Source organism: Xyrauchen texanus, chromosome 45, assembly GCF_025860055.1.
Source record: "Xyrauchen texanus isolate HMW12.3.18 chromosome 45, RBS_HiC_50CHRs, whole genome shotgun sequence".
NCBI classification, from domain to species: domain Eukaryota; kingdom Metazoa; phylum Chordata; class Actinopteri; order Cypriniformes; family Catostomidae; genus Xyrauchen; species Xyrauchen texanus.
In genome coordinates, this window is record NC_068320.1 from 1279940 (window position 1) to 1296009 (window position 16070).

General features: G+C 40.0%; 1 protein-coding gene across 1 annotated transcript in view; it reads left to right on the forward strand.

Annotated features, from left to right (window-relative positions):
• The window catches only part of LOC127637233 (lysine-specific demethylase 5A-like), a 44511-nt gene that overhangs the window by 19186 nt on the left and 9255 nt on the right, over positions 1–16070 (forward strand). The window contains exons 7-22 of the mRNA XM_052118190.1: positions 770–864; positions 1006–1164; positions 1243–1362; positions 5546–5704; positions 5855–6036; positions 6122–6284; positions 6383–6502; positions 6701–6895; positions 6991–7172; positions 7252–7376; positions 7475–7625; positions 8076–8199; positions 11879–12234; positions 13221–13359; positions 13591–13770; positions 13855–14571. Of these exons, the coding sequence (XP_051974150.1) occupies positions 770–864; positions 1006–1164; positions 1243–1362; positions 5546–5704; positions 5855–6036; positions 6122–6284; positions 6383–6502; positions 6701–6895; positions 6991–7172; positions 7252–7376; positions 7475–7625; positions 8076–8199; positions 11879–12234; positions 13221–13359; positions 13591–13770; positions 13855–14571 (3167 nt within the window). The remainder of the gene's footprint in view (positions 1–769; positions 865–1005; positions 1165–1242; positions 1363–5545; positions 5705–5854; positions 6037–6121; positions 6285–6382; positions 6503–6700; positions 6896–6990; positions 7173–7251; positions 7377–7474; positions 7626–8075; positions 8200–11878; positions 12235–13220; positions 13360–13590; positions 13771–13854; positions 14572–16070) is intronic.

The window sequence follows — 16070 nt, forward strand, 5'->3', positions numbered from 1 at the left end:
GAAATGTCTGTGTTCCCAGTAAGGTTAGGAATCACTGCAGACCTCCAGAGATAGATTTGATATTACAGCGATATTGAGCTGAAGATTCAATCTGTATTGCAATTTCTTTTTATTATTGTGATTTGTTTTATATATATATATATATATATATATATATTAGTTTTTAGCTGTTAACCCATTTCTTTTTTAGAAAGAGATGTTTATTGAAGAACAGTTGTGTCTGACATGACATCTGGATGCTATACTTAGCACTTTAATATGGTAACTAATGGATGTTCAACAAATATATTGGCAAAATAACTATAAACTCTTAACGCATAAAACAAAGTTAAACAAGAAAGACTCCAAAACTGAGTGCCACTAAACTGCTTATGCGCATCCCAGGCGCAAAATGACACACTTCAATGTAATCAGAGCGCTTGACGTACAGGGTGATCCTTGCTCTACATTCAAAAACACAAAGAAAATATATATTGCAGTACAGTTTGATGAGCCTTTTGTACTGCTAAATTATTAATAATGCAGTGTCAGACAGAATCCACAGAAAGACTCCTCCACAACACCTCACAAATAAATCTGAGGATTATGGGTAATAACAGGAACATTGATCACAGCAGAGGATTTGACCGCCGCTTTAATGGCTGTTGCAACGGTGCATTAAAGGACTTAAAATTATGCTATATCATTCGCCCTCTATTTCAAATAAAGTTTGTTTGTTGCTATTAAAGAGATGTTTGCATGTAAAGTGTGTGTGTGTCTTCTGATATAGATGATGAAGGTTTTATCAGGAGACCGAAACACTTGAAGACTCAAGCGTTTGCTCTTAAAATGCGTCCATGTAAAGAGATTCTGGAAGTCAATTATGTGAGTATTGAGCCCTGCTGCGTGCATTATAACATGATTTAGTTCTTGCACTCGAGCCTTGAACAGACTAGTTCATTAGTGAGGTTGAAAGAGTTCATCTAGAATGGACACATGACTGATTGACGATGATGTGTTTTCTAGATTGACATGTACATGTGTATGGCGTGTGGGCAGGGCAATGAAGAGGAACGCCTCCTCCTCTGTGACGGCTGTGATGACAGTTACCACACCTTCTGTCTGATCCCGCCGCTGCAGGACGTGCCTAAAGGAGACTGGCGCTGCCCCAAATGTGTGGCGGAGGTACGGTAGCCTGCACTGCTCAAGAAATGCAGACACTTTCATAAATAAGGAAAGTTAATAACTGGTTTTGCCTCACAGGAGTGTAGCAAGCCTCGGGAGGCATTTGGTTTTGAGCAGGCCGTCCGTGAATACACCCTCCAGAGCTTTGGCGAGATGGCCGACCACTTCAAATCAGATTACTTCAACATGCCCGTTCATGTAAGAGCTGCACACACAAACAACATCCTTCTGGAACAAAATAGGGTTTAGTCTCACACTAATTTTCTCTGCTATTTCAATGCATGTTCTGTGTTCAGTTCAGTTTTGAGATGTTGCTCTTTCTTCAGTGGAACACACATACCTTCAGAAACCGTTGCATTCAGTGAATGGAAAAAGATGCCAAAAAGTTAAGAATAACATGACAGAATGTCTTATTTTTGAATGTAATGGAACTAAATTGTGCAAGGCAATAAACATTACAATAGCACTGTTTCTGAGCTATTGCCACAAGACATTATGTATCTAAACATGAGACTATTGTAACACGATTTCCAATCTTGCCGAAGATTGCCAAAACCTCCATGTCATGACCACATGAAGCGTGTCAGCATGGTAACGCTCACACAGGAAGTATACCAAGAAGGGACGTGACGTAATTATCAGTTGAGTAGGGCTACACAGTTAAACGCAAGTGCAATAAAATCACGATATGAGCATGTGCAATTTCTAAATCACATCTGATGTAATTTTATAATTTTTCTACTCCCAATTTCTGTGATGTTTATATCACCATTCTGATTGGTGCTCATCTTTGTACACTGACAAGAGCTCGCCAATCAGAATGCAGTGACCAAAAATGTACCGGTAATAGAACACAATTAAAAATCGGAAATATAAATAAAGAAAACAAAAAGGTACAAATCCATTTTTATACATAGAAATGTATTTTTGATAGCTACTGTATGTCCTGATACGATACTGTTTTAGTGCTCATTTACTTGTTACTTGTGCTTGGAAAAATGCTCGATACCGAAAACTGAGACCGTCTGACGTAAGAACGTCATTCCGTAAACATTCAGCACACAAATTTAAATCACATTATGTCCTAATATGATAAGTAAACTGTAAAAGCTGCGATTTAATGAGAGAAATGTATAGTTTGCATGTGCTGTGTGCTTCAAAGTGAATGTGTGGTGCCAGTGTTGTGCGGACACTGTCACTATCCTTATTTCATCCACAGAATACACCATCATGAGCATTGCACTCTTTTTGGAGTAGATAACAGCAAACTTCACTTTGTAGTGCGAGGCACATGCAGACACATATAAACACGGGAATGTTTATAGAGCCACAGAGATTCGGAAAAAATGAACCTATGAATGTCTGTCTTATAGATATCTGTGCATATTAAGCAGGAATAGAAGAAAGTATTTTTACATAAAGTTACATACAATATCGTGATATTCGTTTACATTGTCAACCCCCTTGCCGAGGGTCGGTGAATTTTTTGCTTTATTGGTTTTGGTAAAAATTTTATTCATTTATTGAAACATGAATAACAGAAACAAAAGACATTCTAAAATTCAAATTGCACTTTTAAGTCAATGAAAAAAGCAATAAAATAACAAAGTGATCCAAAAATCTTATATGTAACCACCTCCCCAAATCCAAATATTTTCTGTCTTCAACGGCTCCATTTGTCATCACGCAACCATCTGTCAACTGATAGCTAACGGATTAAGAACTAAAGACAATTATAAATGTAAAGATAATAATGATTATAATAAATAAACCTAATAAATTCCCTAGTGTTCCCAAAATAATGCTGTGAAATGTGTGTTCTTATGGAATGTGTGTTTGTATTGCATTTGGTAATACAGTTAATGCTGCCTAAAGAAAATAAATAGAACTCCATTTTAGGTTTAAGGTGAACGTGTCTTGCATTACTTTATGAATTAATCGCTTTCATCTTTTTTTATTTAATACAAAAGATATATACACTCTAAAGGATTATTAGGAACGCCTGTTCAATTTCTCATTAATGCAATTATCTAATCAACCAATCACATGGCAGTTGCTTCAATGCATTTAGGGGTGTGGTCCTGGTCAAGACAATCTCCTGAACTCCAAACTGAATGTCAGAATGGGAAAGAAAGGTGATTTAAGCAATTTTGAGCGTGGCATGGTTGTTGGTGCCAGACGGGCCGGTCTGAGTATTTCACAATCTGCTCAGTTACTGGGATTTTAACGCACAACCATTTCTAGGGTTTACAAAGAATGGTGTGAAAAGGGAAAAACATCCAGTATCGCGGCAGTCCTGTGGGCTGAAAATGCCTTGTTGATGCTAGAGGTCAGAGGAGAATGGGCCGACTGATTCAAGCTGATAGAAGAGCAACTTTGCCTGAAATAACCACTCGTTACAACCGAGGTATGCAGCAAAGCATTTGTGAAGCCACAACACGCACAACCTTGAGGCGGATGGGCTACAACAGCAGAAGACCCCACCGGGTACCACTCATCTCCACTACAAATAGGAAAAAGAGGCTACAATTTGCAAGAGCTCACCAAAATTGGACAGTTGAAGACTGGAAAAATGTTGCCTGGTCTGATGAGTCTCGATTTCTGTTGAGACATTTAGATGGTAGAGTCAGAATTTGGCGTAAACAGAATGAGAACATGGATCCATCATGCCTTGTTACCACTGTGCAGGCTGGTGGTGGTGGTGTAATGGTGTGGGGGATGTTTTCTTGGCACACTTTAGGCCCCTTAGTGCCAATTGGGCATCGTTTAAATGCCACGGCCTACCTGAGCATTGTTTCTGACCATGTCCATCCCTTTATGGCCACCATGTACCCATCCTCTGATGGCTACTTCCAGCAGGATAATGCACCATGTCACAAAGCTCGAATCATTTCAAATTGGTTTCTTGAACATGACAATGAGTTCATTGTACTAAAATGGCCCCCACAGTCACCAGATCTCAACCCAATAGAGCATCTTTGGGATGTGGTGGAACGGGAGCTTCATGCCCTGGATGTGCATCCCACAAATCTCCATCAACTGCAAGATGCTATCCTATCAATATGGGCCAACATTTCTAAAGAATGCTTTCAGCACCTTGTTGAATCAATGCCACGTAGAATTAAGGCAGTTCTGAAGGCGAAAGGGGGTCAAACACAGTATTAGTATGGTGTTCCTAATAATCCTGTAGGTGAGTGTATAACTGAACCTGCAGAGTTGTGTTCACAACGCATGTTACCTGTGTGGAAATAAAAGCATCTCCCGAGACATTAATCTTACAACAGTTTTCAGACGAATGAAACGGAGAAAGAGTGATAACTCTTTACATGCGCTTGTTCCTCAAGACACGAGACCTGTGAACAAACAGCGAATCAGACTCTTTTCTTTTGTCTGTTCTTAAAGTGTAATAAAGTGTGTTTCTTCAAGCGTGTGTATTTTTGACTAACAGCATTTCTTGTCATGTGTCACTCCGAGATGTCTTACATGTCATCCACCTGTTGCGGGTAGATGAGCAAAATTACTCACGCATGAAATCCATTTTAACGAGGTGTTTGCGAAGTAGATTCAGCCTTGTCTCCTTTGGTGGATCACACTAGTTTCACACCCCAGTCCTATTACATACTTAAATAGTAACCTTTATAATCATGTTAGGTCACGTAGTGTCCTGCTTTTCCGGAGGTGAGAAGCCACCGTCAGAAACACTCCAAAACGGAAAAGGCTTCAAAATAAAAGCTCAATTTAAATAGGAAAAAGTATGACAGAAATATATCACTACTGTATAGTTATGTAATATTCACTGTACCACCACTACTACGACTACTAATTATTATAATAATAATACCAGCAATTGTAGTTATATTATATTTAAGCAATATGTAACATCTGTGATGCAGCTCTTTATTTCATTGGATTTAACTCCAGTGCTGCATTTTGGATTGTGCTGTGAGAATCTGTATAAAATCACTACATTTGATCAAAATAATACAAGATTATGTCAAAAAGAAATTGTTGATTAAATTGAAATAAACTGTTGAATATGGAATTTAAAAAAAATGATCAAATAAAATCAGGTATCGGCGAGTACCAAAAGGAAGTATCGGTTCTCCCTAATTTTTGAACAGTGAAATGCATTTTATAAATTGTTATAAAAACATTTGCAAAAATTGGAAGTTGCAGTCACAAAAGTGCAAAATGATTTTTTTTTTGTCCATATTGCACAGCTCTACTGTAAACTCTCAGAAATAAGTTCATCCACCTAGAACAAAAAGTCTAACCTCAAGTTTGACACTTTTACAGGTTTTTACTGCATGATGCAGACCGTTGTGATTGTGCATGTTTCATTAGTATGATTGATGTTCACTGTGATGTGTTTTCTTTGCAGATGGTGCCCACAGAACTGGTGGAGAAGGAGTTCTGGCGTTTAGTGAGCAGTATTGAGGAGGATGTGATCGTGGAGTACGGTGCTGATATAAGCTCTAAAGATGTGGGAAGTGGATTCCCTGTACGAGACGGAAAGAGAAAACTCTTTGGAGATGAGGACGTAAGACTGCATCTTATAGAAAAGAAAGAGTGTGTGCGTTTATGTGTTATAAAATATACTGTCTTTTGATTTTGAGGTGAAATATGAGCAATCGTTCTAAAACTCTCTTGTGTGAATGTTGAGCTCATTGATATTGTCTTCTCCATACAGGAGTACGCTAACTCAGGCTGGAATCTGAACAACATGCCGGTGTTGGAACAGTCCGTCCTCTCTCACATTAACGGGGATATCTCTGGGATGAAAGTGCCCTGGCTGTATGTGGGCATGTGCTTCTCATCTTTCTGCTGGCACATAGAGGACCACTGGAGCTACTCCATCAACTTCCTGCACTGGTGAGACAGATCTCAAAACAATTGCTCCGATAAATGAACGGAACGATTTTGGGTAATACATATCACATGTGTGTCTGTGGCTCAGGGGTGAACCGAAGACATGGTATGGAGTTCCAGCACATGCAGCAGAGCAGCTGGAGTCTGTAATGAAGCAAGTGGCTCCAGAACTCTTTGACTCGCAGCCGGATCTTCTGCATCAACTCGTCACACTCATGAACCCCAATGTTCTCATGGAGCACGGCGTCCCGGTAAAACACTCGTCACTTCTTTACTCAAAGTCTCTCTTTCCAAATAAAAGACTGAAGTTGTCCTTCACAAGTCGTGTGCTGCTCTCTTTACCAAACAGGTGTATCGGACCAATCAGTGTGCAGGAGAGTTTGTCGTGACATTCCCAAGAGCCTATCACAGTGGTTTCAATCAGGGTTACAACTTTGCTGAAGCGGTGAACTTCTGCACGGCAGACTGGGTACATCTACATTCTCTAGAGCTCTTACTGAAACTATGTTGGATATGTAAGGGATGATGAACAGTCAGCTGATAGCTATCGCAAAATAAACTGGATAGGGTGATCAGGACACAAAGTGATAAAAGAAGATGATAACCACCATATGACTGTACTTAATTATATATATATATATTGATTTGCGTTTATTTGAATTTATAGTTGCCCATGGGGCGTCAGTGTGTGGCACATTACCAGCGTCTGCAGCGATACTGTGTATTCTCGCACGAGGAGTTGGTGTGTAAGATGGCGACTGATCCCGACAGCCTAGACGTGGAGCTGGCCGCAGCGGTGGTCCGAGAGCTCGCCGACATGATGGAGAAGGAGTCGAGACTGAGAGCAGCCGTGCAGGAAATGGTGAGAAATCACCCACTGGAAAACCGAGAGAAATATGTCCCTTCTTTAACTCATATTCAGTGGGCAATTTTTTTTTTTTACTTCCTGTCCTGCAGGGTGTGCTGTCCTCAGAGCAGGAAGTGTTTGAACTACTGCCTGATGACGAGCGTCAGTGTTGGAGGTGTAAGACCACCTGTTTCCTGTCTGCTGTTACCTGTACCTGCAGCCCAGAGCGCCTGGCGTGTCTGCACCACGCAGCAGAGCTCTGCAGCTGTGCAGCCAGTAACAAATGTCTGCGGTAAGACCGCGCAACTCTGCTGTACTTTAGCATTGCTTATGACATTGCATTTATTTACTATGTGATGTGTGTGTTACAGGTACAGATATAATCAGGATGAGTTTCCCTCAATGCTCTATGGTGTGAAGTCACGTGCTCAATCTTACGACACTTGGGCAAAGAGAGTCACTGAAGCACTGGCAGCTGATAATAAGAGCAAGAAAGGTGTAGTCCACTATTTCCGAGCCTTTGTTTGTCTTGTGTACCTCAAAAAATGTCCTGACAGTCTTATCAGTCCAAACTGATGAATGATGTTTTAACAGATCTGATCGAGCTGAAAGTTCTGCTGGAGGACGCGGAAGATCGGAAGTACCCAGAGAACAATCTGTTCCGTGGTCTCAGAGACACGGTGAAAGAGGCCGAGACGTGTTCTTCTGTGGCTCAACTGTTGCTCAGCCACAAACACAGACAGAAGTCAGTCAATAGTGACATCATCCGTGTAGTGCTTGCCATAATGAAGATGAAAATGTTTTACAATATTTCACAGATGTTGATACACCTGCTATTAACATGCATCTTGCATCTTGGGTTATTCGATCTCAAGTGGTCAGCCCAGACCTGTTGCCGGGATCAAACAGATAAACAGATGTTACGCATCTCAAATATGATATCAATAATTTTGATCAAAATACAATTATATACATTGTGCGTAGTGGTGTATTTAATCATGATATATGTGTCATGAGGTGTTCCGTCAAGTAGATGGTTATATCCAGCCCTAGTCTCATAAACATTAGCAATTGTGCTTATTGGATTACGATACATATTGAAGACCTGTTTAAACTGAACTCCTAAGAGACATGGTAATAACTGGTGTAAAGAGGATTTAGTTTGTTTTATTTTTTATTCTGTGTGTGTTTAAAGAAGAGAACGTCCTGACAGCAGCGCACAGCGAGCTCGCAGCAAATTGAGCGTGGAGGAATTGAAAGTGTTTGTGGAGCAGCTGTACCGGCTGCCCTGCGTCATCAGTCAGGCTCGACAAGTCAAAGTCAGTTGACAGACCTTCCATGTATACATTAGTACCACTAGAGCCACTAGTATTAATATAAAAAAAATTTTTTTACTTACATTGGCAAGACAAAGTATGTGAACCCTTGGAATTAGCTTGTTTTCTGCATTAATTAGTCATACAATGTGATCTCATCTTCATCAAAGTCACAAGTATAGACAAACACAATGTGCTTAAGATAATCTTTCATGTCTTTATTGAACACATCCATTCAAACATTCACATTGCTTTGGAAAAAGTAAGTGAACCTTGGATTTAATAACTGGTTGATCCTCCTTTGGCATCAATAACCTCAATCAAGTGTTTCCGGCAGCTGTGGATTAAACCAGCACATCGTTCAGAAGGAATTCTGGATCATTCTTCCTTACAGAACTGCTTCAACTGAGCCATATTCATAGGATGTCTGGTGTCAATGGCTCTCTTGAGGTCATTCCACAGCATGTCTACTGGGTTACGGTCTGGACTCTGACCTTTGTGGTGTCCTGCCATGAACACCATGCCTGTTTAAGGTTTTCTGTATAGTAGACTCATGAACAGAGATTTTAACCAGTTACAATGATGAAAGGTTTTATCTGTCACTCTAGAGTTCTTTTTTACCTCATTGATCATTCTTCGGTGTGCCCTTTGAGTCATCTTGACCGGATGGCCACTTCTAGAGAGAGTAGCTATAGTACAAAATCATCTCCATTTATAGACAGTTTGTCTAACTGTGGACAGATGAATATCTAACGGACACTTCTAGAGAGAGTACCTGTAGTACTAAATCATCTCCATTTATAGACAGTTTGTCTAACTGTGGACAGATGAATATCTAACGGCCACTTCTAGAGAGAGTGCCTATAGTACAAAATCATCTCCATTTATAGACAGTTTGTCTAACTGTGAACAGATGAATATCTAACGGACACTTCTAGAGAGAGTACCTACAGTACTAAATCATCTCCATTTATAGACCGTTTGTCTAACTGTGAACAGATGAATATCTAACGGACACATCTAGAGAGAGAACCTACAGTACTAAATCATCTCCATTTATAGACAGTTTGTCTAACTGCGGACAGATGAATATCTAACGGCCACTTCTAGAGAGAGTACCTATAGTACTAAATCATCTCCATTTATAGACAGTTTGTCTAACTGTGAACAGATGAATATCTAACGGACACATCTAGAGAGAGAACCTACAGTACTAAATCATCTCCATTTATAGACAGTTTGTCTAACTGCGGACAGATGAATATCTAACGGACACTTCTAGAGAGAGTACCTATAGTACTAAATCATCTCCATTTATAGACAGTTTGTCTAACTGTGGACAGATGAATATCTAACGGCCACTTCTAGAGAGAGTACCTATAGTACTAAATCATCTCCATTTATAGACAGTGTGTCTAACTGTGGACAGATGAATATCTAACGGCCACTTCTAGAGAGAGTACCTATAGTACTAAATCATCTCCATTTATAGACAGTTTGTCTAACTGTGGACAGATGAATATCTAAACTCTTCCAGATATCTTTGTAACCCTTTCCTGCTTAATGCAAAGCAACTATTCTTGATTGCAGGTCTTCTGAAATGTCTTTTTTGTGAGGCATGGTCCACATCAGCAGATGCTTCTTGTGGATAGCAAATTAAAAATGTTTGAGTGCTTTTCTGTGGGAGCAGTGTAATGTATAAAATTAAGCAGATATGGGTCAGGAGCTTGAGTTAAAATTCACATCAACCATCAAAATGAAGAAAAAATTTGATCTCAGTGATTTAGACCATGGCATGATGGTTGGTGTCAGATGCCGATCTCCAGGGATTTTCATGCACAACAGCCTCTAGAGTGTAAAGAATATGGTACAAAAAACATCCAGCGAGCAACAGTTCTGTGATAATTATGGCATGCATTCTTCTTGGCACTGACAACCTTATGCAATGTCACAACATTTATTTCCATCCAGAGTTGCATTATTTCTTGTATTGATGACGGGAGAGTCAAACCACTCCGTGAAGTCTTCCCCAGCACATCCCAAAGACTTTCAATGGGGTTAATGTCAGGACTCTGTGGTGACCAATTAATGTGCTCTCTTATGCAGCACTTTATTTGACATAAATAACTCCAATGTTGTATTTTGGATTGTGCTGAGAGGTGCTGAATAAAACCTCATTTGATAAAAATAATGTAATATTATGCTGAAAATGTATTGTTCTATTTTCATTAGATTTAAAGATATAATTCATGTAGACACCATTTTGATGAAAAAAAATTGAAATAAACTGTTGATATGGATGGGGAAAAAACCTCACTCATCTATCAGTATCGGTGAGTACCGAAAAGGAAGGATCGGTATTTTCCATTCAAATGGTATGAGGATATCCATAGTTAGCAGTAAATCTATGTGCCGGGTCTTTTAGTGAATCAAAAAAACATATGAATCAGTTGGGCTCACTCCAAATAAACCAACAACTGTCACTGTGCTATACTTAAGGCTCACGATTTGATTCACTTACTGGTTGATCATATGACTTGTTGTTATGAGTTGTTTAAAATACAAATGTAGTTTTGTTTTAATAAGTAAATAATAAGAAAAATCATTCTAAATGGACTATCTGGCTGCGGTCGGCTAAGGAACGTCGCCTTGTCGTACCAAAACAAAGAGGCACCAAAACACTTTCCCGGGCTTTCAGTTTCATCATACCACGTTAGTGGAATGACCTTCCCGACTCAATCCGGGAAGCTAACTCACTCTCTATCTTCAAAAAACGGCTAAAAACACATCTTTTCCAAGAGCACTTAACCGGTCACTAAAATAACATTACATTTACATTTCTTGTTGCACTTAAATCTGTTTTGTATACTATTCTGAAGATAGTGAAACTTTGTAATATGGCACTTTTTGTACCACTGTCTCCTTAAGATGATTCACTTATGTTTTTTCCTCTTTTGTAAGTCGCTTTGGATAAAAGCGTCTGCCAAATGAATAAATGTAAATCTGGCGATTCAATATTTAATAAATAATAAAACAATACAATTCTTTTAAAAAGCAGTTCGCTTTTACACATGCTTACACTATTGTTTATTTGTCTTAAGTCTGTAAATTCCATTTGTAAAATGCAATAAATAAAAAATTGCCTGTAAGAAATCTGACTGGCTGGTACATTTTTTTTATCTATCAGTCACCTTGGCTGGTGGACTATAAAGTCAATTTCAGACACTGTTTATAAGTCAAAGTAGCTTTAACCCACACCTTCAATCTCGATTAATTAATTAGATGCCAGTTTTGCCAACTCATGTTAATGCTAATAAGCTTTTGTTGATGTCATTTGCCTATGAGGTTCACATACTTTTTCCAACCTACACTGAATGTTTGAATTATGTATTGATTATGTACAAGAATAATACAATAATTTGTGTGTTAATAGTTAAAACAGATCATGTTTGTTCATTACTGTAACTTAGATGAAGGTCAAACCAGATTTTAAGACAAATTTACTCATGGTAAATGCAGGTAATTTCAAAGGGTTCATATACTTTTTCTTGCCACTGTATACTTCAGCCTTTTAACAGTATTTTGTATGCATCTTGAAAAGAAGTTGGCTCCATGGATGGATGGATAGAGAAGTTATTGTGCAGTTATGGATGAGACTCATCATAGTTTTTCCCTGCCGCAGGAATTGCTGGAGAACGTGGAGTACTTTCACGAGCGCGCTCAGTTTGCTCTATCAGATGTGACTCCTGACTCCAGTAAGCTGCAGGCTCTGGTGGATTTGGGCTCGGGTCTGGATGTGGAGCTGCCGGAGCTTCCGAGACTCAAGCAGGAGTTGCAGCAGGCACGCTGGCTGGACGAGGTGAGGCTCACTCTGATGGAGACGCAGCGCGTGACTCTGGAGCTCATGAAGCGCCTCATCGACTCTGGCGTGGGTCTGGCTCCTCATCACGCTGTGGAGAAGGCAATGACGGAACTGCAGGAGCTGCTGACGGTGTCAGAGCACTGGGAGGAGCGGGCGCGAGCATGCCTGCAGGCTAGGTAACAGTTCGTCATCATAATCTGATCTAAACTTTCGCATTACAATTTGTATTGTTGTGCAAGCACACCAAAAGCTAAAGAGTTTTAACATGCTAAAGAGATTACACTGCTTCAGAGAATGCTGATAATCGATTGATTTCAAAAAGATCGTAGAGGTACATGAGGGTTTGAGGAGGAGAGCCAGGTCCAGTTGTACTCTAATAAATCCAAGCCACTGTGAATCCTACTTGTTAGCTGTTCATGAAATCACCTGTGTGAACAACATCTTTATCATTTAATATAATCTTAAATGTAGGGATGGGCGTTATGGTCAAAAATATTACCACAATATGTATTTTCATATGGTTTGATATTGATATTTATCACAATATACATTTCATACCATTAATGCAGTCCACATTCTTGTTAGATATGTAAACAATACTTGTTTCTTTGCATGTAAACTGCACAGGGTAAGCAACCTTTTAATTGTAAGTTCAAGTAGGAAACTCTGTTTAGGATTTAATCTTACATAAGGTCTGTGACCTCCTTTTTTCATCATCTTCAGTGGATGTTTGACTCCACTGAAGACTTTATTGTGATGTTCCACACTGCAGCTCAGTAGGTGGTGAGAATGCATTATAAGATGGATTGTCAACCTCCTATGAACATCACAAGAAGAAATACTTTCTTGTCTGTTGAACATAAAAATACTTTTAGCTAAATGCATAGTATATATATTGATGTCGGAGCTGCTGTTGTGTTTAGTTGATAGCTGTTTGGTACACAAATATATCATATTAGCCAGATAGCTAGCTAGTGGCTACCTAGCCTCATTACTGGTTTATATGACAGCAGGCCTATAGATATGTCCCAAATGATGCACTGTATGTAGCGGCTAGCAAGCTAATTCTTCCTAACTGGCTAACTTGCAACTTGTGCAATATGATGTCTGAATGACCATTTCAAGCACCACAGATTGTGGTTTGTATATGTCATCTCTGCAGGCCTCGCCACAGTTTACTCACACTGGAGAGTATCGTAATGGAGGCAAAGAATATCCCAGCATACTTGCCCAATGTGCTCGCCCTCAAAGAAGCCTTGCACAAAGCCAAAGAGTGGACGGCCAAAGTGGAAGCCATTCAGGTGATGCTGCGTTTTAGTTTTGTTTAAAAACGTGTTGGATAAAGTGAATTTAATTTGTGTTCTCTTTGCCAATGTATCAATTGTAAGCCTTTTCTCATCAAATATGTTCTAAAATTTGAATTGAACATGAAACTTTACTGTAATCAAAATCATGCCCAAATCATTTTAATTTTAGCACATACACTGTTGTAGCAAGTAATATTGTTTGTGTCTCTGTGCCATCATGAGCAGAACGGCAGTAACTACGCCTACCTGGAGCAGTTGGAGGGTCTGTTGGCGAGGGGTCGCTCCATCCCTGTGAGGTTAGAAGCACTACCACAGGTGGAGTCGCAGGTGGCGTCTGCAAGAGCCTGGAGAGAGAGAACCGCTCGCACCTTCCTGAAAAAGAACTCCACCTACACCTTATTGCAGGTAACGCACAACTCCACCTACTCCCCTGTACAGTTGAGTAAATATGTTATTCCTCTTCATTCATCTGGAGGCGGACTCTTTCAGGTTCTCAGTCCACGTGTTGACATTGGCGTGTACGGCACCAGTAAGAGCAAACGCAAACGTGTGAAAGAGCTTCTGGAGAAGGATCGTGGTCTGGATTTGGAGACTCTGTGTGACCTGGAGGACAGTTTGGAGGAAATCCGTGACCCAGCTACAGTCGTTGCCTCCTTCAAAGCCAGAGAACATCAGGAAGTGGAGGCCATCCATTCGCTCCGTGCTGCCAACCTAGCCAAGATGGCGATGGTGGAGCACATCGAGGAGGTGAAGTTCTGTCTGTGTCGCAAGATAGCCAGTGGCTTCATGCTGCAGTGTGAGCTGTGTAAAGACTGGTTCCATGGCGCTTGCGTTCCCCTGCCCAAAGCCGGCACTCAGAAGAAGGCGGGGGCAGGCTGGCAGGGCTCCAGCAAGGACTCAAAGTTTCTTTGCCCTCTGTGCCAGCGTTCCAGGCGACCGAGACTGGAAACCATTCTGTCGCTGCTGGTGTCGCTACAGAAGCTTCCGGTGCGTCTACCGGAGGGCGAGGCGCTACAGTGCCTGACCGAGAGAGCCATGGGCTGGCAGGATCGTGCTCGGCAAGCCCTCGCAACCAATGAGCTCTCCTCAGCCCTCGCTAAGCTGTCAGTGCTCAGCCAACGTATGGTGGAGCTCGCTGCTCGAGAAAAGACAGAGAAGATCATCAATGCAGAGCTGCAGAAGGCAGCAGCCAACCCTGACCTGCAGGCAAGAGTTCAAATACTGATGATATATTAACTCTCTTCCATAACTTTGTGAGCTGCCTACAAAAGCCACATTTAAGCCATGATGGGCGCTCTTCTACGTGAAGACTGTTCCAAGATACTTTCTTTTTGACCAAATTCTTAAGCTTAGTGAAACAAATGATCTATGATGAAAGCGTTGATTATTTAACTATTTATTCAATATCAAAGAACATCTATATCAATAGCAACAAAGCTAAACGATTGACTGAATATTTGTGTGTGCTATGTATCGCGAGTGTCGCGTCATTAGCTTAGCAACATGCTAACCTCAAACTCTTTTGAAATCAATAGTGTCTCTGATGCACTTTGCGTGAGGAACTCTTCTTTTGTGATACACAGAGTTGCTGCTTATGCAAAGTGTCTCAAATCAATCAGTATGTTACAAGAACTTTAATAGTCCAATTTCAGTCAGTCTTTTTTCATCTTTTTAAAATGTCATGTCATGTAGAAGACCTAGATAATGCGATTATTGTTCGAGTTTGTCCAGCATGTTGATATATTAATCAGATCATCTCCCTTTTTTACTCTAAATGCTCATTAGAATGGGTTACGGACGTGACCGTTATACACGCTTCATATAAAAAAATATGTAGAATCACAAACCTCCACCGCTCGTTCTTTTACTATGATGATTCAGATAGATTGCAGACTATTACTTTGATATGTGACGTGTTTCAAGCTTACTGCATCGATAGCCAACATTTTGACAAGCTTTGTGGTTTGAATTGTAATATGATAAACATTTATCATCTGATAATGCCGCACACACCTGCTAGAGAGCAGCACTCACTCATGCAGCGCTGAATGCAGACTATATTTTAAAATAGAATCTTTTGCAGATTAGTAATCGCACAAGGGCATATAGCAATCTGAATTCAATCAGTGGACCCACTTTATATTAGATGTCTTGAACTATTTTATGTAATTAAGCATTTGATACAATGTACTTATTATGTACATATGTGTTGTTGCATTGTACTTACATTTAAAGTATCTGAATTTAATTACATTTATAGTCACTGTTAACCCTAACGCCTAAACCTACCCGTACCTTAACTTCAGAAGCAGCAAATGGGAATCTTATGAGAATTTTGCTGCACGACATCTAGTTACACAATAAGTACATTGTATTGTATGTATTTTAATGTCAGAACACAGTAAAGACATCTAATATATAGTGGGATCCAGTCAATTGTGCAGCCTTAATGGAGACCATACCGATGTCCAAGCAGCCAAAGTCTGCAGTTTCTAAGCATTTTGGATGATTTTCCTTTTTTCCATTTCCAGATCTAAATAAAAAAAAAATACATATCTAGACTGGAAATTGTCTGAGGTCTGGACTGTATCTGCAGTGGTTTATGATTATACATAGAAACGTTTGATATACCGGTAATAAATGTAAAATTTCACGTTTAGACTGCAGATGTCACGCCCGTAATGCTGAGATTGCGACGAAACGTG